Source organism: Chroicocephalus ridibundus, chromosome 7 (genome assembly GCF_963924245.1).
Source record: "Chroicocephalus ridibundus chromosome 7, bChrRid1.1, whole genome shotgun sequence".
NCBI classification, from domain to species: Eukaryota; Metazoa; Chordata; class Aves; order Charadriiformes; family Laridae; genus Chroicocephalus; species Chroicocephalus ridibundus.
Genome location: NC_086290.1, coordinates 22,110,920 through 22,132,936, shown reverse-complemented (window position 1 = coordinate 22,132,936; position 22,017 = coordinate 22,110,920). Strand labels below are relative to the sequence as shown.

Below are 22,017 nucleotides of genomic sequence, written 5' to 3'. Positions count from 1 at the left end.
GAGATGTCCAACCCAGCAGCATGCAGCTAAGAGGTTTTATTATGTCTGTTTATCATGTAGTCTAGGCAATAAGCCTGTGATGTGTCCAAACTAATATGGTCCTGACTCTATTACTGGGCTGGTGCAATTACATCCATGTGGCTTCTATTCTACCTGGCTAAGTATCTCAGCTCTTAGTTGGGTGGAGAGAACAGTCTGTCCACACAGAGGCTATGCCTGTCAAGCAGAAGGGTTTTGAATTCTGCAGTATGTTTTGCACAGATGTTTAACTCCTAAAGTGCAGTTGGTAAACACAGTATGTTTGTATCAGATGTGCTGAGAGATTAGATATCACACATGTGTGCATTTTCTGGGTTTTTGGTTTAGGTTTTTTTTAATCAAGGGAATTCCTAGACTTCCTATGAGCAAGGTTTACTACAGTTTTCTTCTGATGTTTTTTGTAGAAAGACCATTTATTTAATTCTCTTTTGTGTTAACTGACTTATTTTTCCCTTTATCTTGTCTCTGCCCTAATGTCCCTTTTCCATGTGTGCTCCAAATTCCCACCCTTTCTTCTCTTAGACACATTATAGTGCCTACAGAACCTGGGCAGGCTCTTCAGCAGGTTATGATTCCTCTTTACACTCCTATTTTTAAAATACATAGCATTTGGTATTGATAACGCTATACGGACAGTTTGATTTATATATTTACACAAGACTTTAACCTGAGAATCAGACTTCACACAATCATGATAAAGGTAACTTAAGTCGCTGTATCTTAGCTCAGTCACCAGCTGCATGTGTGCGTGCCCTTGGCCCATGGCAAGTGTAAGGTAATAGGACTTACCTCGATCCTTTTTTTACTGCATGCTATGTCATATTTCTATACGTTTCTCCCATATTACGAGCCAATGCACAATTGCATGGCTCAGCTAACACATTTTAGAATATTAATTACGAGAACTTGCTCTGAGACATTTAGCCGGCTTTCTACCATGGTACCCCAGACTTTTGAGAAATTGTCTAACTCTATTCAGAGGCCCTACATAATGCCCTAAGGCTTTTTCTTCCCTTCCCTCTCCCTCTGTCCCCACAGGAAATCTGCAAAGCAGACTATATATATGAATTATAATTACTATTAGTAATCTTTTAGCTAGTTTCTGGAATAATGATAATGTGGAACGATATTGAGCTATTAATGTTATATGATAATATATTCATTCACATGGTCAGATTCTACTGTCAACTAAAAGGGAGCTCCTAATAACTTATGAGGCTGTAATCACAGGTGCAATTAGATTAGATTGGAGAGAGAGATTTGTCTTATTTCTGTATTGGAGATAATTCTGAAATTTAAAGAGAATGATTTTGTATCTGATCCACCTGATTAATGATTTGTCAGCATGCAACCAACATGAAGACTGCCTCTCAGCAGAGACCATATTTTTTTCCTGTCTCTTTAGTTTCGATTTTCTTCATCTATGGAAATTTTAATGATGGCTGTTGGTAGTGTCTGTGCTATTGTTCATGGAGCAGCCCAGCCAGCTGTGTTGCTTGTGTTTGGTGCAATGGCAGACACATTTATTGAATATGACATTGAAATGCAAGAACTTAAAGACCCAAACAAGAAATGTGAAAATAACACCATAGTGTGGATTAATGGTACTATTCATCAGAATGAAAAGAATGCCACAATAAGATGTGGGTAAGTAGTAGATATATTTGTTTCTTTTCCTTTGTTATTATGACTTGTCAGAGAATGTATTGCTAGTGAAAGTCCACTTCAGCCTTTAAATCTGGCATTTTCTGTCCATAAGGCAGAAAAAGGGCATGGTTCTTGTTCAGAGTCCTGTTTCTGAGCTGGAGGGAGAGGTCAGCTTGGGTCTTGGTCTTTCAGCTATAGATGTCAGCAAGGATATTCTTTGATGATGATTGTTCTGATAACAGATGTATCTGCTACACATCTGAGTTCACTAATCTGTTTTCTCGGGTGACACCGTAGGTAATAATGACTTCTGGTCATTCTGGTTAGGACTTACATACCTAGAGGTGCCTGCTGACTTCTAGCAAGTTAGCTAAACTTCAGTCATTGAAGAGAAATGAGCACTTCCAGGGTGCAATTTATCTCATCTTCTGGGAGATGTCTAAGGCAGGTCAGATGAAATGCCATATCAGAGTGCCTGTTTCTTTCCATTAACTATAATAAATGGAGTCTAGAGGATTCATTCAGATACAGATATCTGTCAAAGCCAAATTTGAACCTGTAACCTTTCCTAAGGCTCCTTTTTCAGTGCATTATTCTAAGAGTTTTCTCATCTCTGAATGACATTTAATTAGAATTAGAAGTTACTTACCTAAAGGTCTCTGAAACTCAGAGCATGTGGGAAGTGATTTGCATTCCTAGATGTAGGTGACGGGCCAAATTATTTGCTCCAGGCTGTCCAAACCAGCCCTCCAAGATGGGGCTGGCAGATAGAATACAGGAATTGCTACAGACCTCTGTTCCTCTGAAGCAGCAACTATGCACCAGGCAGGATTCATTAGAGCATTAAAAATGGTACTGGATATCTGTGTCAGGCACTTGAGTTGTTTCCGTGATTGCTTTTTGCAAGACATCAGGCCAGGTGCATAGTGTTCCCTTTTGGCTTAAAATTTCAGCGTACCAAATTCGGGGTAAACAGAATAAAATTTGCTGTCTGCAGAATGTTTTAAAAATGTTGTCTAAAAGCATAACCGATAATAACCTGAAATGCCTATTTCAAAGTAATCTAAAAGCAATAGGAGCAACTCAATGCCCTTCACTAATATTAGAAGTAATTTAATACTCCTACTTGAGCTAAAAGAAATGATCGTGTCAGATTAGCAAGTTTATGGTACAAAGTAATACTTGAATTGACTTTAGCAGCCCTTATTTCTCTGTAAAACATTGTTTAAAATTGAGCGTTATTAGTTGGTGTAATAGCACACAGCAAGTGCATTCAACACCTAATGAACACTTGTTAGGCAGCTCTTCCTGGAAACACCCTCTCAGCTGGGCTGTTTCAGTCTGGTGGGGTTTCGCAGAGGCTGCAGGGCTGCTCCAGGACAGCAGAGCGTTTCCTGGTTATCTGCCAGCACCCTACCCCTGTGCAACCGGCAGAGCGAGCAAACCTGCCGTGGCTAGCAAGAGCCTTAGTATTGGGAAACAACGCCTCTGTTGTTAGCAAAACAAGCTGACATGACTCTGACTTGAAGAAACACCAGATTAGAAATCTGTGAGAAACTTAAAAAAGTATTGCTAACTTTTGGGTTTTTTTTTCCTCAGGCTGCTGGACATTGAACAAGAAATGACCAGGTTTGCAGGTTACTATGGAGGAATTGGTTGTGCTGTACTTGTGTTAGGATACCTCCAAGTCAGTATTTTGTTCCCTATTTTGATTTCAAAGTTTAAATCACTAAATAATTAAGTTTATAATAATTATGTTCCCTTTAACTGCTTAGTCAGCTGTCCATTTGAGCAGAGCAGGTGCTTTCAGTTCTCATTCTATCGGCTGAAATAGGTTAGCTCTGGCAATCTGAGACCTCCTTGGATTTGTGCATGCATGCCTTTGTACAAGGATACACTACGCAGTGAGATGAATGCATGCTGCTTCTTTCACGCCACAAGAAATACTTGTTTAAGTGTGGTTACTGTGAAATCCACATGCCCTCCCAACATAATAGCTGAAGAGCATGCATATTCCCAGTAGGCATCTCAACTGCATCGAGCCCTGTGTTTCTATTATACAGATATTACAGACCACTATTAGTGTAAAACTAGTGTTGGACAAGAATCATACCCTACACATTCTGTAGTAATGGTTCAATCCTCATGACCAAGATGAGCCGCGAGTGTGGATGATTCCTGCATAATCTGCTAAAGGGTCCACTGCTTTTGAAGGCTTTTATAATTGCAAAAATCACTTGTCATTCTCCTTCCTGAAAATTGTCCCTGAGGTAGGATGGCTGCCATCCCTACATTACTTACAGCTGTAGATGGAAAAATTTTTGTCTGTATGACATTCATGTAACAGCACGAGGAATTTAACTTGCATCTCCTCTCAGCCTATCAGAACTGAGACAAATGTTTCATCCAGAGGCTTTATAAAATTGTTGGATTATTTTGAGACCAAAGACATAAAACAACTATCATGTCTGTGTAGCTAGAATGTATTTTACATGAATAGTAATTTTATCAATAGCCAAACTGCTTTTTCCCATTTTAGCCAAATTGCTTTTTGCCATTTCTTGGGAGTAGAAAGACTTTTTACTACAATTTATAAGCCACATTATGCTCTTCCCAGATCTGCCTTTGGGTTATGGCTGCAGCTCGTCAGATACAGAAAATGAGGAAAGCTTATTTCAGGAAAGTAATGCGAATGGATATAGGCTGGTTTGACTGTACATCTGTAGGAGAACTGAACACCCGAATTTCTGAGTAAGTAATCAAGAAAAAACATATGCTACAGAGAACGTTTTGCACTTTTTTTCCAAACACAAGAGAGTACCAATAACTAGGCATTTGACGAACACCTTCCAATAGAAAATACAGCTATGCTCCTCAGGGCAGGGACACGGCTGATTGTCCCCCCCCACCCATCTTCAAACTGAGTGCCATAACTGTTAAGCAACAATTATTTGTGGGGGCTAAACGTGGGGAGGGTTTTGTTGGGTTTTGGAGTGGGGTGGGGTTTTTTTGGCACCTTGTCCTATCCTTCCCTTCTCCTCCTGTGCCCAGTCCTTTCGGAGTAATCTATAATGTGGCTCCCGCTGCACACTCCCCTGAGGCTGGAGATGTGGGTTTGAACCCTCTCTCACTTCTCAGAAAGGAAAATTGTATTAGGGGCACATTTTGCTTTTGTTGGCCTTTAAGAGAGAAGAGTGAGCCTTGCTTAATCTTCTGCTAAAGAAGGTACAAGCACCTACCTTTAGAGAGGGACCCAAGTAGACGGAGAAACCTTCTTATCCTGGGTAAGCATTTATCCCTGACGGAGTTTAAGGCTTGCTCCTTTTCTCAGTGGTTCCTCTTTACAGGCTGAATGCAGCTGCGAGGTGAATATGCTGACTCTAGGTGGCTCCCTGTTCTCAGTCGTGCCTGTATAATAGTAGTCACATCTGCAGATGATTTTTCTGTAGTTGAAGGGGATTTCCTTTGCCTTTACTCACCACCCAGTGGTATCTATGACTTTCTGTGGTGTTCTTTTTATGAAGAAAAAAATGCCTCGTGTAAGTTGCTGTGAAGAATTTCTCTGGCAAAAAAATAGGAACCAAGTATGTATCTGTCTAACAAGTAACACTTAGTTCCCTGGGTTTTTGAACAACATTGTCCTGTTCATACAAAAAGATTTCTGACTGCAAAAAACATCCTCCGTAAGAAATATAAACATGTTGTTCAACTCAACATTCCTAAATTTTTCAATAGAGGGCTGTAATTTCACTTGATATATCAATGACCTAATAACTTCGGACTTTAAACCTCAGCACCACTTGCTCCTATTTGTTCCAGGAGTTCCCAGTTCTTCTGATCCCAGGGGTGATGTAGTACTAGCCAAAAGTGGAAGAAGTATATTGACTGTTTTGCTTTAAGATATTTTTTCTCTACTGGCAATGCATAAGAGAGAATAAATGAACTCTGCAGCTGCCTAGGGGTCAAATGATGTTAACCGCTGCACCACTGTCCGGCACATGATAGAGCTGTCATGTTTTCCCACTGCCTCCAGTGACACAGTAGCCTTCCTCAGTTTTCCCACTCTCCCTCCCATTTAGAGAGCAAACTACCTGATATGGTGGAGAGAGAAACTGGGAGGTGGTGGAAGGCAGAATTCAGAGTTACAGACCTCTTCCCTTTTCCCGCCCCCTCAGCAAGACGGTATAGTACATTCTCCGTGCCCCATGACGGAAAGGATGCCATATCAGCTATGCCGTTTTTCCATTATCAGATAGCTGCATCCAGCTGGGACGTCTCTGCCCCCTCCTGGGAATAAGCTGGGGCACAGTAGTGAGAATCAGCTAGTGAATGAGTCTGCTGGCAGGACGACTCTTCCTGAGAAAAGACAATATCTTCTCTGCAGTATTAATGCATAAAAGCCTTCTGCCATTGCAAAGGCACCAGGTTTTCTCACTGTAGCCCAGGATCTTTGGAAGGTGTGATGGTGGAAAGAATAGGGGTGAGGAAGGGCCCTCTCCAAGGGAAAGCAACTAACCAAAACATGGCCAAGACCTTCAACACAAACGAAAGATATGCTCACCAATCTTCTGTTGTGTTTTGTTGTGTTTTGTTGTTTGTTTTTTTTTTTCCTCAGTGATGTTAACAAAATTAATGAAGCTATTGCTGACCAAGTAGCAATCTTTATCCAGCGCTTAACCACCTTTGTATGTGGATTCCTGCTGGGCTTTGTCAGTGGCTGGAAATTGACCTTGGTTATCATTGCAGTCAGCCCTCTGCTTGGGGTTGGAGCGGCTGTCTATGGCTTGGTAAGTGAATTGTGAGAGGTTCGTGTTGAGGTATGATGAGGAAGGCCATGCCATAGAGATAGGAGGTCTGGTAGAAGAGAAGGCTATTACACTCCTTCGAAATCAAGAGAGGCAGATTATGGTCACAGCAGCACTGGGCGTGGAGCGACAGGGAGCTGGACTTTGGTCCTGCTTTGCTTATTCTGATTCCCAGAATAATATGTCCTGCTTCTAAGACAGGAGCGTAAGCATACCTTCTGTTTGGTCCTGTGGATGGATGTTACGGTTGCTGAGATCAGAACCTAGCCTACACCTTCTCTCTATTACTACACACCTGGTTTAGATGGTTACTAGACACGGGGCTTGATTTTTCTATGGAGATCAGGGGCTTTTAGAGATCATCAAGTTTCAGAGTTGTAAAATCATTGAAAACAACTGCTCACACTTACCTCAAGCTGTCCCTGCTCCTGGCAGCTGCTGCATCCTCTCCCAGTTGTTCCCGTTCTGCTTCTCCATCCACTCCCTACAAACTCCTTGTCACTGTGCAGAGGAAGGCCAGAAAAGAAGGAAACTGCAGGATCATCTGCCCTCTTACCTCCTGTCCCACACCCATCAGGGCTGGGCAGTTCCTGCTCCTCCTCTGCAGTCTGTCACACTCTGTTCTTTGGTTGTGTTCAGCCCTTTGGCTATCTCACTTCTTCCACACCAGGAACGATTTGCTATCATTTTGCTATCAAACCTCTAATGTAACTCTGACTAATTTCTTGTCTTCCTGCCCTCCTTTGGCATCTTGTGCTGGCTGCAAGTAGATGACATGGATAATGACTCAGTATGAACTGTGAGAGTAGAATCCTGGCAGGAAATTAAATAAACCCCCAAGTGCCTCTTTCCTTCATTTGCAATTTCTTTCTGAGCTCATTCCCCTTTATGGTTGTAATTTCCCCTCTTTCCATTCTTATTTCTCTGTCCCCGTCTTTCACTTATCCACTGTCAAGTGTTTCCTCCTTAGAAGCCTTTCCAGCCCAAGTCTTTGTTTTTTACCATAAAGAAAACAGACCCAAGCTCAATCTAGTATGTTTTCCTGTCTCCAAAAGTGGCTGATAGACGCCTGGGGCAGGGTATTGGAAGAAAGAAAGAAAATAAGCACACTACAGTTTCTAGTAATATGTAAATCCCAAGCCAATGTGGTAGCTTTGTGTAGAATTGTACATGACTACATTTTCTTCCATTAATTTGAACATTTTTTTGAGCTGAAGTGAGCTTTTGGCATCCAGCGTGCTCTGGGCTGCTGTGTAGGGACCTGTTTGCTGTCAGCCTAAGAAACAAAGAAAGCACAGTGGTGGCCACATCTGTTTCTGTCCTCCCCCATCAGTACCATTACTTCTTCTTCCTGAAGCTGAGCTCTGACACAGCTGCTAAAGGCCTGCTTTTGCTGCTTAAGCTCCCCCTTCCTCACACCATGCACAAACCCTCAGTCTGCAGGCTGCTTACGCCCAGTTAGCAGCAGAGAGAGAGGGATGAAGGGAAAGCAGACGCTGTCAGCTGCTCTTTCTAGCTACCTGGAGCAGAGCTGTTGGCCAAGGGGATAACTGTTCTGCAAAACACATGCCACAGATGTAAATGGCCTAATCCCAGAAGACAGAAGTCTTTGAGTGTTCAGTGTGCCTAATAAAAGTCTGCTGGGAGTGGAAGAGGTGACCTCACGCAGAGCAGACAGCACAGTGTGACAGCTAGCCCTGCTTACTTGTCTGCACCTACAGTTCAGGTGTAACCAGCACTTCTAATGTTTTTGTAGGCTGTGGCAAAACTAACAGGCCGAGAATTAAAGGCTTATGCAAAAGCTGGGGCTGTGGCTGATGAAGTGCTCTCATCCATCAGAACAGTGGCTGCATTTGGCGGGGAGAAGAAAGAAGTTGAAAGGTTTGTTTGAACAAAGTGTAAGGTCTCTGATTTCTTTTTTCCTGTAGCAATGAAACACTGTAATGCATTTCAGAGTCATGGCAATTAGTATGTAAATTCGACAACAATGACCTTCTGTTAGCTTTGAGAATTACGTGCATGTATGTTACAGAAATTCAGGTTCCAAATAACATGACATATGAAAAACCAGTTTCATAATTCAGTCAACCAGTGAAATAAAACATCAGCAATACTATCTTCAAGTAATTCCCGCTTGTAAGAACATACTGTCAAATTTTCCCCTAAACATTTTCTGATGTATCACTTTCGCACCACATCTAAAAACTTTGGGTACTTTCAAGTAAGAGAACTAGTTCCAGCAAGACATAATGATTTGATGAAGTTAATCTGCAAATTTCTTTTAAATTCATTTAAAAACATAACATGGCTGTAGGACATGCCCTGAAGCATTGGCCAGATTCTCAAATCCTGTGTCACACTGCTAAAACCACAAACCCCACGGTGAGGTGTCTGCAGTGAGTGTGGCTTTTCTTGTGCTTATTGCACTAGAACCTAGAAGGACTTCATGATCTGGGAGCACCGCTGGTTTAAGCAGTGATCTCTCACTTCAGAGTGAGAGGTATCCACCTTATGTGGACCCTCTCTTAACTGTAGAACAGCCAGTCATTGAAGATGCCTCAATTTGTTGGTCTTTGCTCATTTTGCATTTTCTGTGAAATTCATTTCACCCCCTTTTATTTTTCACTCTTTCTACAGATACGATAAGAATCTGGTGTTTGCTCAGCACTGGGGAATTCGAAAAGGAATGATAATGGGATTATTCACTGGTTACATGTGGCTTATAATTTTCCTGTGTTATGCATTAGCCTTTTGGTATGGCTCTAAACTTGTCCTTGAAGAAGAAGAGTATTCACCCGGCACTCTTCTGCAGGTACGCATTTTAGCTTGATGAAGCTTTTGTGGGCTGTTTCTTAAAACGTTAATTCTGGAATACATATTTGTAGTGTTCTGATACCTGGTGGCTCAGTGATAATAAACACTATATGTGTCTTTTAAAGATCATTACTCAGTATACATATGAAACTATATGACACTATTGGATAAGACTAAAAAAATAATCCATGTTTATTTTAAATATTTGAAATGCTGCCTACTGAGATCAGAATAATGCTGTCATTTGAGAGCCTGCTACAGAATTGGCAGAGACCTGAAACTAGCTTTCCCATTTTGTGGGACAGCATGTGGCTTCTGGGATATTGACGTCTCTGAAGAGCTTACTTGGTGATGAAAAACCTCATTGTGGTAAAGAGTAACCTCACCAAAGTAAGTTTCATCAAATCTACCCTCTCTCTCGTGAACAGTTTCTGTTCCTTTGAATCATCATTTTCTGTTGCTAATTGCCCACCTAGCTCTATAGATGACAAAGAACCTGTAAACATATATGCTGATAAAAACACATGTCGCTGTGGCTCCTGCATTGCATATAAAAACCTTACTAACCCACATGGCAGTCATGCATCCACTTCTGCTCAGCAGACGCTTTAGACACTGATGACATAAATGCAATAAAAAGAACACCTACAGAGATTTTGGTTATTTGCTTTAAGCCAGGACTGCCCAAATGGCAGACTCCACTCCAGACACAGAGTAAATTTTTCCTGAAACTTGGTAAGTCCTGGGTGTTCTGATGAGACATTTACTTCTGGCCTCCCTCTGGCTGTTACTCACCACGAGAGCTCCCAACCACCAGCAGCATGAGGTGCAAAACTTCCTGTTAAATGGAGCTTGGTAAATTACTCTGAGAACATTGTAATATTGAGTCATTCTGTTCAAGGAGGATGTCCCTCACAGGAAATCATTTGCAACTGCTCTTGACACCAGTAGCTGATACAAGGTAGTGCTGTGAGAAACAAAGCGAGCAATTTCCTTGCCTTGCACATGGTAACTATAGTTCAGGGCTTCCAAATGACAAATGGCAAACAGTGGGGATCCACCCTGTAGCTGAAAAATCGTAGCTGTCAATGGAGAGACTCTCCCTTATGCTTCCCTCCTCTCAGTTTCCAGTCAACTTTCTTGTACGACATGTCTCCTACCATAGACTCCCAGTCTGGCAGGGGGTCGGGGAGGGGGAGGATTTGTAGATACAAAACATTTAAATATGCTTTTCCTCGTCTCTGAAAAACTGTTGTGCAGCAGCCATGCTGCATCAAGATACACTAAGCATTACCTTCCTTTCTTCCATCAAATGTACAGAACCTGCTCCCTCATGTTCATGGTGGATTCTGACATGCATATAACCTAATTGCTTCGGGACTCATTCACACAAGAAAATGTATCTGTAGCAGAGTATGAACTTAATGGCATGATCTATACCTCAGTGTAGATGTTTGCAGTGCACAGTATGTGCACAGCAGATTCTTCCACTTTAGCCATGGGATTATTCTCAGTAAACATCCCTGTGGTGCAAGGGAAAACTGAGTGCTGTGTGCTTTTATTTCTTTCTCAACAGTAGTGTTTCCTTATACACCTCGCCCATTTATCCTGACTACTGTTTGTGTTGCATTCAAAAGGCTAGCTGAGTCCTTTGTTGCTTCTTAGCAGAATTCTCAGGTATCGCCAAACTACAACAAAGGATTACATACCAGTCCTCCTAATGCTCAGGGTGAATGTTCAAACTATCAGCCATAACAAAGCAAAAAATGGACCAAAAGCCTACACCAAAGACATCTAAACCTTTGCAATCTGCTCTGCCAAACCATCTCTGTAACTGAAAAACTAAGGAGGAATAGAGTGGAGTAAATTCTAGGCAAAAAATGCTCATTCTAACAGGTACACCCTGGTATGTTAGCACTGACATTACAACACAGGTCACTCCTGGTTGTAAAACCAGACAACTAATGCATTTGAACTTGTGTGGTATTTCAGTGGCACCTCAGTAAATTTACCTCAGTAAATATCTGGGTGCACACGGTTTTAGGTCAGGGCAAATATGAGATAAGTTGATTTACATCAGCCTGGAAGCAAAGTTGTGAAAAACTGTGAAAATTCTTTCTAAGATGCATTTGTTTGCTTTCTTGTGGGCTAATTATGCTTATATAGTGAACCACTGCAGCTCAGCTGATGCACAAGAAGTCACTAAGCCACTGTAGTTTGATTTGCCTGTATAAGCTCTAAACTGTAATAAAATGTGATGTCATATTTTGTTAATTTCTTTTTCCACTTCTTCAGGTTTTCTTTGGTGTTTTGGTAGGAGCTTTAAATCTTGGCCAGGCATCTCCCTGTCTAGAAGCCTTTGCCACTGGCCGTGGGGCTGCAGCAAACATTTTTGAGACAATAGATAAAGTAAGTAATGAATTTCTAAGCTGTCTCACTTTGTAGTGGAAAAATAATTAAATAAGCCTCAATCAGTAGTAGTTCTATCTACTACCGCTAGTAGTTTTCCTCAAATGAGGAAAAACGAGCGCAATTAAAGAAAAATTGACTGTGCAATAGAAAGGTCTAGTGGTATGCACACGGGCTCAGAGAGGGTGTTGAACTGATTTCGTAAGTGGCCTGTTTCTGAATAACGAAGTTTTACCTCAGCTGCTCCTGTTTCTTACTCCCATTTCTCCTTAGGTATAATTGCTGAGTGTATAGGCAGGCAGTAACAGTCACCTTGCAGCCAAACTTGCAGTAAGCTTCTAGCTCCCAGTCTCCAGATGGCATCAAAAGATGTGGCTCCATTGACATCAGTGGCAAAGGTGGCCCCTGTCACCCGTCCCAGAACTACTCCAAGTTAAAATGAGACCAAATGAGCACAGGCACTGGTCATACAGCAGTCATAAATGTTAATCACAAAATCATCTAGACAGATGGATGTTTGAAATAAGGTTATATGAGCAAGTCTGAGAGCCACTGGCATTAATTGATGAGAATTGCGTTCTGTATCTGTATAAATTTTAGCGGTTGGCAAAATACCGCTGACTTCTTAGCAGTACATAGTATCTCTAGTCATTGACAAGCTTTATTGTGCTAAAAACTGTGTAAACACATTAAAATGCTGCTTGTCTTTTACAGATTATATAAGGGTATATAAAGAAGGCTAGAGGGGTTGTGATAATGCCAATGGACTTCTTAGTAACCCTTCAGTGTTCTACAATAATGATAACGCATATGCCTTATAAATGCAATTCATAAGCTAAAGCTCTAAGATAAACTGAAAAACAGATGAATAAGGGAAGTGGGTTTTAGGGAAAAATTTAAAAAGCACAGAAGACTTGCAACAGTAAACATTAATCACAAAATTCAAGATAAGGCTGAGTCAGATAACCTTAGGGTAAAAAAACCAAACTAAAGTGAGATTTCATCTGTCTAGAGAAGGAGTGACAAAATTAGATCCATCTGCTTGCTGCATTTGTAGATTTGTGATTAGACAGTAAAAACACAGCTCTGCACTGATACCGATTTTTTTCTGGCACTAAACTTATAGCCATGCTGAGCTTTGCATTTGCAGGATCAGTAAAACTTTTCTTCATAGTTTAGTATCTAAATTTAAACATGATATATTCCTAAAGAGGAATCAATCTTTTTGCTGTTCTTCACATCTTAGAACATACACATTTCTTGTATTAAAATTCTCTTCAATCTGTTAGGCTACATAAAAAATCATGCGTGTTTCAATTATCAAATATTGGTGTTGCTATAGTTTTAGCTCATGCTCTGTATTCCATGCTTCAAAAATCTATCCTTAGAAAATTTGATTTCTTTGGGTTTCTTCAAATTTATCTTAGTTGTCTGCTCATGTCTATCAGTCCACAATACCCATGGCCTGGCCAAATGGATGTGAGACCCAAAGCACTTCATGGGAAAACTTCAAATCTGATTTATAGCCTGAATCCTGACTGGGTGTGCAAGGATGGATGTCTGAAATCCAAAGTGGTGAAGCGTGCTGATTTGCAGCAATTAATTGGTTGTTCAGTGCTGTAGGAGAATGTTTATGTGAGCAAAGTAGTGCCATTTTATTCCTGAGGAGCTGGGTCAAAATGCCTCACTCAGCCAGCTATTCTGTTCCAGGAAAAACTAGCTGAGAGGTTGACTGTGGTAATTGCAGTAAGCCTAAAATGGGAAGAAGGCGCATTCATCTTGCCTGTACTACCCACTGGTGACAACTTCCCCATCACTGTGGCCTTCAATCTCATGTCCCTTGCCTGCTAGCCCTGGGGCAGAGCCTGCGGCTGGCTCACTGCGGCTAAGTGATGTTCAAAGAGAAGTGCCATGGGTTTGTGTGGTATTCGCAATATTTGTCTACTGCAGCAGTGTTGGCTGTTTAACAGCAAGCAAATAACACAATAAATTCTATCCTAGGAACCCGCCATTGACTGCATGTCAGAAGATGGCTACAAGCTGGATAAAGTACGAGGTGAAATTGAATTTCATAATGTAACATTCCATTATCCCTCCAGACCAGACGTAAAGGTAATTATTCATCATTCATCCAGTGAACACAGTTACTGTAAACAGTCAAAATATCCTGGTTCTGCCAGCAGTTTCTAGATTTTCAGTAGTTTGTTTTCCAGAAGCCAGACCCTCTGTTTAAAAATAGACTAAATAATTCTTCTACTAAAGGGTTTTTCTACTTACCATTCTGCTTATTTTACCATTCTGACATATTCCTTGTCATACATATTCCTTGCTGCTGAACATAAACTCGTAGTACTTTCAGACAAATTCACCTGCACACAGCTCGTCTTTCAATCAATTATGTACTTGGTATCAACATGTGCCTGGATAGGACACAAAGTAATAAGCTGAATGGTGCGAGGAGATTTTATAAAACTCTTCCATTACCCTGGGGATACACCATGTGACCCATTAAAATTCTAGGAAAAGGTACAGGAGCATTGTCTGTATACCCCATTATTTCTCTACTACTGTGTTTGAATTAACAAATTCTCCTTGGAAAAGCAAATTATTGTACAAGCAAATGTGTGTTATTGCTTCTAGAGAGAGAAGCATATGAAGTATCAGATTTTTCTACATAATTTCACTGTTACATTCTTAATATTTATGCTTTAAAAGGCATTCATAATACATGTGCAGTGTTCTTTAAAGGGGATTTATTGCCAGTTTCTCCAATGGTATTAACTTGGCTAGTTCTTAATGATGAACAACAGGAACAAACAAAGATCAAATGCTCTGCATTTAGAAACTTTTCAAAAAATGTAAAAATATTTGGCTTTCTTTTTCCTCTTTCTTCATAATATTTTTCTGAATTTTGTAAAATTGCTTTGAATCTCCATTTTAAGATACGGAATATACCCACTTGGTTATATGACTGCAAGAGAATTAGAATGGATGGATTCTCTTTCATTTTTTTTCCCCTCTCCAGATTTTGGATAACCTTAATATGGTTATTAAAGCAGGGGAGACAACAGCTTTTGTTGGAGCTAGTGGAGCTGGAAAAAGTACAACAATACAGCTCATCCAGCGTTTCTATGACCCCACTGATGGCATGGTGAGTGTACCAATCTAGACTGTATTTCTCTAGCCTTAGGGACTTGAAAGAATGACATGGTTTCTTCTCCAAGGTGTCCAAGGTGGGAAGTCTCCTAACTTTTTCTTTTTTCTTTTTTTTTTTTTTAATGAGTGAAATATCCTCTTGTGCATTTCAGGGGAATGCTGAACAGTCTTATCAAAAATTATTATGTGAAAGAGAAAAACTGTTAGGAGAAAATAAAAATTCCACGCTAAATCAGAGTGAAGACTATAACTATAGATACAATAATTCAGGACTTAGAAATCATTTTCCATTCTGGAAAACAAAATATCAAACATTTAATCATTATCCCATAATATTGCTTTAGTATATGAAATTACCATTTAGTAATGGATTGGCTAAGAATATGAATTACATCTATTAACAGTCTCATTCCATTTACGTGTTCCTAGTTGGCACAAATCACATACATGGTGACCTGTATTTGAATGTATAAAAGACAAAGAACATTTTATTGTAAACATATAATCGTAATTTTGATGGTTACTTTCTACCTGGTTTTACTTCTGAGGCCAAGCAAAAAGGAGTGTTGGGAAATGAAATCACAGAGCTCAACTCCTAGGCCCAAGAACTATCATATGCTACTGCCACTGCATTGCATTTTTTACGTATGAAAGTTGGTTTTTACACTGGTCATGGAAACACAGCACCACAGGACCTTCATTTCCCTTGTGTCTGTCTTTGTCTCTGAACTGGAGGGGACAATGTCCCTGACTTTTTTCCTTCTTTTTTGTCCATGTTTTAATTGGCTTCTGTAGATCACCCTGGATGGCCACGACATTCGTTCCCTTAATATCCAGTGGCTACGCTCCCAGATTGGTATTGTTGAACAAGAGCCAGTGCTGTTTGCCACCACGATTGCAGAGAACATTCGCTATGGTCGGGATGAGGCTACCATGGAAGACATAATCGAAGCAGCCAAACAGGCCAATGCTTACAATTTCATCATGGACTTGCCACAGGTACGCTGTGCCTTGTAAAACATTTGGCAGAATTTGATGGAAAAATAGGGAATCCTTTTGTCCCTCCCCTCATGCAGCCATTTGTGCTCAGGTGGAAGGGCAGAAGATTAATATACATAGTAGGCAGCAACCTATCCTTTGACTAGAGTTAATTAGGTCTTACTACATGTATGTCACCAAGATAAAAAAATGCACACAAAAGAATTAGTTCCTCCGGAATCATATGCACAACATTCAATATCATGCTAATAATCATATCATGATTTTAAAATATGTATTTTTCATGCTATGGACATCTGTTTCTGCTCAGGCCAAAAGCAATTTAGATCCCAGACTCTCACTAGCCACCACATGTTTTTGAGCAGTCTGTACTGATCCTCACAACCTCATCTCCTTGAACGAGCCCTGTAAGTTAGCTGGAGGTCCCCTCTTCCCCAGTTCCTTCCGTTATGATGACACAGCTTTGATCGGTCCTATGGTATCCTCCTTACTAGGCCCGTATTTGATAATACCGTGCTGTTTATTTTTCCAGAATGTTATTTTGCCAAGTAGCTTCTCAAAGGGACATGTTACAACAGTGAACCTGATTGACAGGATTCAAGTGCCATTAACTAATGTCAGTATGCACTTTTTATCCTCCATCTATGCACTTCCAGGCTTCCAGGAAACTATTCACAGAATGACTGTGTAAAGGCCCCTGTTTATTTCCTGGAAATGGAGGAATAAACAAGGTTTGGCTCTAGGTGAATATAATTATCCTGGGTCTTGAGATGCTAGGCTTTATGTTTATTTAATTCTCTATCTGAACCCGATGCCACCAGCGCATGATGTCCATGAATCACAGAGACAAGTGTTCATGAGTCATAGGCCATCAGCAGACAAGTCCAGCTCTGTGGAAAGTTTATTGGTGAGTCATCTGATGGACAGTGGGCAAGTGTTTCGTCTTCATTTCAGCTTTTGATGATACAGTTGTTTTGAGCCAAACCAGAACATTTCACCTTTTTATCAGTACATACTTTTGTCTTGGGGTTGGAACCCCAGTTCAGCCAAAATGATGTTGCTGAAGGAAGTTATTTCATCAGCTCTCCTTTGAGTCTGATGCACTAACAATGTTTGGGTTTTTTTCAAAGACAATTTTTTATGTCTACTCCCAGGACAAGTCTGAGAGACATTTTACCAATATTTTCACCCGAAACTTAACAGACTCTTTTGTTATCTGTTTCATTTTCATTTTTTTCCTTCACACAGCAATTTGACACTCATGTTGGAGAGGGTGGAAGCCAGATGAGTGGAGGTCAAAAACAGAGGATAGCTATTGCTCGAGCTCTTGTGCGAAACCCCAAAATCCTGCTACTGGATATGGCTACGTCAGCACTTGATAATGAAAGCGAAGCTATTGTCCAAGAAGCACTTCATAAGGTTTGCTATAGCATAGCATAAATTACACTTTAAAGGGCAGAAATTCTTTTTAATGTACTCTGCAGAGGGTGCTGCTGGGTTGCAGCAAAGCACTGAGAAGCTCTCCTTAATAGCTCTTTCATATGCACAAGTAGAACTTTAGTATTATTAACAGAAAATAATTTTTTCTTACTTTGAGACATTAACAGAAATCTATAGCTCCTTTTGCTCAGAAACAGATGTTCTTCTATGGGCTATGGATGGAGTTCAAGTCAAAGTCAGCTGAAGCCACTAGAAAGAGTCCTATTGATTTGATGAAACTTTAAATTGCATAGTGCTGGCTCCAAGCATTTCTGTTTGCTGTTCTGCGAATGGAGCTGCTGTTGTCCCCTGTCAGGCTCGCCTTGGCCGCACAGCAATCTCGATAGCTCACCGCCTGTCAACCATCAAAGCTGCCGATAGCATTGTTGCATTTGAGCATGGAAGGGCTGTGGAAAGAGGAACTCACGAGGAACTCTTGAAGAGGAAAGGGGTTTATTTCATGTTGGTGACCTTGCAAAGCACAGGAGATGCAGTGCTTAATAGAGAAGCAACGGAAAGTAAGTGTTTTGTTTTCTTTCAGAAAATGATGTAAAATTCCACAAAATACAGATTATTTCTTTTTAAAATGAGGGCTAGTTGCTTCTTTTTTTGCTTTTTCCTTCCACCTTTATGGCTGAATTTTAGCATTCATAGAAGTATCACATTAATAGCCCTGGCCAAAGTGTTTTTACTGCCTATGCACTGAATGACCTTCCTAATATAGATCTGCCCTGAAAAATTAATTATGACCTGCAATCCCTGTCATTTCTTAGCTCCATTTAGTGCTGACAATCCAGTCCTGCTGCATTTGAAATGCAAGCAAATTACAGAATATGCTGAAACCACCCTATTTATTTTACTGGAGGCAGATTTGAATCAAAGTTTCTGGAAATGGAGGTCTAATAGAATGATCTGTTGTATTTTTCTGAAGCACCATATCTTGGTCACATCTAGAGGGTAGTGGTCAGCAGCTCAATTTCCAGATAGAGGTCAGTGACAAGTGGTGTCCCTCAGGGGTCTGTTGGTTTAATATCTGTTTTATACTTTTTAATAGTACTGTTTAATATCTTCATCAATAACATAGGCAGTGGCATTGAACGACACCAAGCTGCATTGTGCAGTTGACATGCCTGAGGGATGGGATGCCATCCAGAGGGACCTGGACAAGCTTAAGAAGTGGGCCCGTATGAACCTCATGATGTTCAACAAGGCCAAGTGCAGGGTCCTGCACCTGGGTCAGGGCAACCCCCAGTATCAATACAGGATAGGGAATGAGGGGACTAAGAGCAGCCCTGGCGAGAAGGACTTGGGGGTACTGGTGGATGAAAACCTGGACATGAGCTGACAATGTGCGCTCACAGCCTGGAAGGCCAACCGTATCCTGGGCTGTATCAAAAGAACCGTGGACAGCAGGTCAAGGGAGGTGATTCTCCCCCTCTACTCTGGTGAGACCCCATCCAGAGTACTGCGTCCAGCTCTGGAGTCCTCAGCACAGCAAAGACATGGACCTGTTGGAGCAGGTCTAGAGGAGGGCCACAAAAATGATCAGTGGGATGGAGCCCTTCTCCTGTTAAGACAGGCTGAGAGAACTGGGCTTGTTCAGCCTGGAGAAGAGAAGGCTCCAGGGAGACCTTATTACGGCCTTTCAGTACTTAAAGAGGGCCTACAAGAAAGAAGGGTACAAACTATCTAGTAGGGCCCGTTGTCATAGGACAGGTGTTAATGGTTTTAAACTAAAAGAGGGTAGATTCAGACTAGATATAAGGAAGAAATTTTTTACAATGAGGGTGGAAAAACACTGGAACAGGTTGCCCAGAGAGGTGGTTGATGCTCCATCCCTGGAAACATTGAAGGTCATGTTGGACGGGGCTCTGAGCAACCTGATCTAGTTGAAGATGTCCCTGCTCATTGCAGGGGCATTGGACTAGATGACCTTTAAAGGTTCCTTCTGACCCAAACTGTTCTGTGATTCTATGATTGGGTATGATTATCTTAAAAGAAGAGAGCAATTACAGTGCTAAAATAGGGAAACAGTCTTTAGCAGTTACATCCTAAGTGAGATGGTCCTTGGGTTAATATTCAGTTAACTTCATCATGTCAAATAAAAATATAAAACTTGTGGTACGTGTAGGCTGAGTAGCAAGGTTGTATTACATTCCTTGCCTTCTACAAAGTATTCCAGTTACGACTTGGAGACACTGCACTTTTTTGCAGAACCACAGTGGACTTAGGTTGTATTCAATTTTAGCACAAACTGAAGAACTCTATATACTATATTTTACAGCAGAAAATAATGTAGGTGAGCCAAATCTTGAGAAAGTCCAGTCATTCAGCAGAGGAAGCTATCGGGCCAGTTTGCGGTGAGTCTTAAAAATGATTGTAAATCTCAATATGTTTCCAGATCTCTATACTTCATTCCACTATTCGAAAATCCCAAGAGTGCTAATGAATCACTTCTCTGTATGTTGCATAAAAGAGGGTGGAGGACTGCAAGCATTTTACTAAGACAGAGTTCACTCAGATAGAAATAGCTTGGGTAATATGTTGCTGATTGAAGGCCCATGGATAAATAGCAAGACTCAATTTTACTCCCCTTTCTATCCATAGTACTTCTTCTCCAATTCTGGTCCACTGTGTTAATGTTCCATTTTTAATATTACTACCATACAGTCATATATTTGTATTACCTAACGCACTTTCAGTCCAGTCACTTGAAAAATGACTTGCAATGCAATGTACAAGGACATTTTTATTATGGCTTTTACTTGATGAAAGTTAAAGCATTTTACAAGCCAGACTGTCTTGTAGTGAGACACTTGTTTCATTCAGACAAGCCCATGTCAGACATATGCAAGTGAATACGTCTCCTACATTGCAGTGTCATGTTTTGTCTGTGATGCAGGTCGATTGTTTCAGCATCCTGTTTTGCTGAACTGAATTACTTGATAATAGTGACAGCGGTGAATTGACTTGATGTCTTAACGGCTTGTGCAAATATAGCAGGATACACCACAATTTTGCTTAACAAATACATGGTGCAAGGTACATATAAGGCAATGTCTGAGTGGTGGGGGTGGAATATGATTTTGAAAAGTGTCCCTGTTGTGGGGTATTTTATTCTCAAGAAGTTGAGAGAACATAGAAAAAGAAAGAAAAAGTCCATGTGACTCCTATGATTTGCTTCAGTGAATCGTGATTTAGTCGATATAAAAACTGCACCTGCTTTACAAGGAAGTATTGTGTTATGGAGCAAAACAGACCGTTTCTGTCCTCTTTACAGAGCTTCACTTCGGCAGCGTTCCAGATCTCAGCTCTCTAATGTGGTCCCCGACCCTCCATTATCCATTGCAAATGATCATGCAGAGTATATGAACCGTATGCCTTCTTATGGAGAAGACGATGAACAAGCGAAAAAGGTCAGGTCCAACAGTTTGTTATTAATTTTTCAAATAAACAGGTTATATTACTTGGTAATGATATTCTCTAGATATGTGCCTCTTTTATAGGAGTTGTTGGCAGATACGTCTTCTTGGATTGATCCTTTTCTCTACTTAAACAAAACCACAGCTTCAGTTCTTATCCTCTGTGTAAACCCTGGGCTGCATTTTGATGGCTCTTATGCTTATTGGTCCATATAAAATTTCTAGCAGAGGATGAGCTGCTGGTAAAGTTGAAAAAGACAGATTTATAAAAGCTGAATTAACTGACAAACAGAAAAATACTCAGTCTGTGAAATGTAATAGCCACTCAGTGATACAAATGACACTGCTTGTTGTTCAATAAAGAGTAAATTCACTTCTGTCTCAAAATCATCTGGAGATTTGACTAGAGACCCTCAATGCAACCTAATCCAAAGTCCTTTCACTGACAGTGTCCTTGTGCAATCAACTAGCATAGACAATAGACAGCATCCCTTAAAATTATGCAGAATATGTAGGAACATACACAGTGAGTTTCCAAAGTGCTTATGAAGCTCCCTGCACCAATTTGCATGGCTATGGTTGTGCAGTGCAGAGTGCAGCAGTTAGAAGTCACTGTTCTTGCTATTGCTAAGCCTATTCTGTGAATAAATAGAGGGCTTTGGTGCTGTTACCCTGGCACTAGCCCAGAAGGAAGAGAAAATACAAGATGCTTCCACCGCTTCATCTTTGCACATTTCCAGCAGATAGGTCTTCACAGTGTCTGTTTTGTCTGGGCATTTCCAGCCATATGAATTGAGGGAGATGAGCGGGGCTCAGCACACTGTGTGTTAGAAAAATTCTGCACAAATCAAACTGAAGGGTAAATTATAATTTGGTGATGAATATTCTGCTCTTACTGGGAATAATTATGGGAATTCAGCATATCGTCTGAGAATGTTTCACAGAAGGGAGGCATAATTAGCATTTATAAAGCTGATAGCTGAATCCAGCTATCACTCTGAGATCTCCCTTTTCTTAATTATATAGCATACCTGTTAATTTGATGCAGAGTCCAGTCAGTGTGCTCACCCACAATACTTTAAAATAATATTTAAAAAGATTCCATGAGTGACACAAAAAGCCTCTTTTGAGGAAGAAGTTTAAGTTTTGGCACTGGGTATTGCATCACACCTCATCTGAAGGCAGCAAAAAGGGAACAACCTGAGTTTCAGTGGCAGAAAATCTTAAACTGTTCTTAATTAACCTCT

The 22,017-nt window shown here is 40.7% G+C and overlaps 2 protein-coding genes across 7 annotated transcripts in view; one reads left to right on the top strand and one right to left on the bottom strand.

Annotated features, from left to right (window-relative positions):
• The window catches only part of DHRS9 (dehydrogenase/reductase 9), a 31,406-nt gene extending 24,375 nt beyond the window's left edge, over window positions 1-7,031 (bottom strand). For 2 of the 5 annotated variants that reach the window (XM_063340317.1, XM_063340318.1), the window contains exons 1-2: window positions 6,902-7,030; window positions 4,926-5,094 (exon numbers count right to left, since the gene is read on the bottom strand). The gene's annotated coding sequence lies outside the window, so the exon portion shown is untranslated. Of the gene's footprint in view, window positions 1-4,925; window positions 5,256-6,901 lie in introns of those variants that run through there. The other 3 variants (XM_063340321.1, XM_063340320.1, XM_063340319.1) reach the window with 3 other exon arrangements.
• The window catches only part of ABCB11 (ATP binding cassette subfamily B member 11), a 72,219-nt gene that overhangs the window by 30,875 nt on the left and 19,327 nt on the right, over window positions 1-22,017 (top strand). For both annotated transcript variants that reach the window (XM_063340312.1, XM_063340311.1), the window contains exons 6-19: window positions 1,445-1,686; window positions 3,286-3,373; window positions 4,304-4,437; window positions 6,302-6,473; window positions 8,248-8,372; window positions 9,129-9,303; window positions 11,601-11,714; window positions 13,716-13,826; window positions 14,740-14,865; window positions 15,666-15,869; window positions 17,118-17,288; window positions 17,665-17,866; window positions 19,633-19,708; window positions 20,629-20,764. In XM_063340312.1, coding sequence (XP_063196382.1) covers window positions 1,445-1,686; window positions 3,286-3,373; window positions 4,304-4,437; window positions 6,302-6,473; window positions 8,248-8,372; window positions 9,129-9,303; window positions 11,601-11,714; window positions 13,716-13,826; window positions 14,740-14,865; window positions 15,666-15,869; window positions 17,118-17,288; window positions 17,665-17,866; window positions 19,633-19,708; window positions 20,629-20,764 — 2,076 coding nt within the window. The remainder of the gene's footprint in view (window positions 1-1,444; window positions 1,687-3,285; window positions 3,374-4,303; window positions 4,438-6,301; window positions 6,474-8,247; window positions 8,373-9,128; window positions 9,304-11,600; window positions 11,715-13,715; window positions 13,827-14,739; window positions 14,866-15,665; window positions 15,870-17,117; window positions 17,289-17,664; window positions 17,867-19,632; window positions 19,709-20,628; window positions 20,765-22,017) is intronic.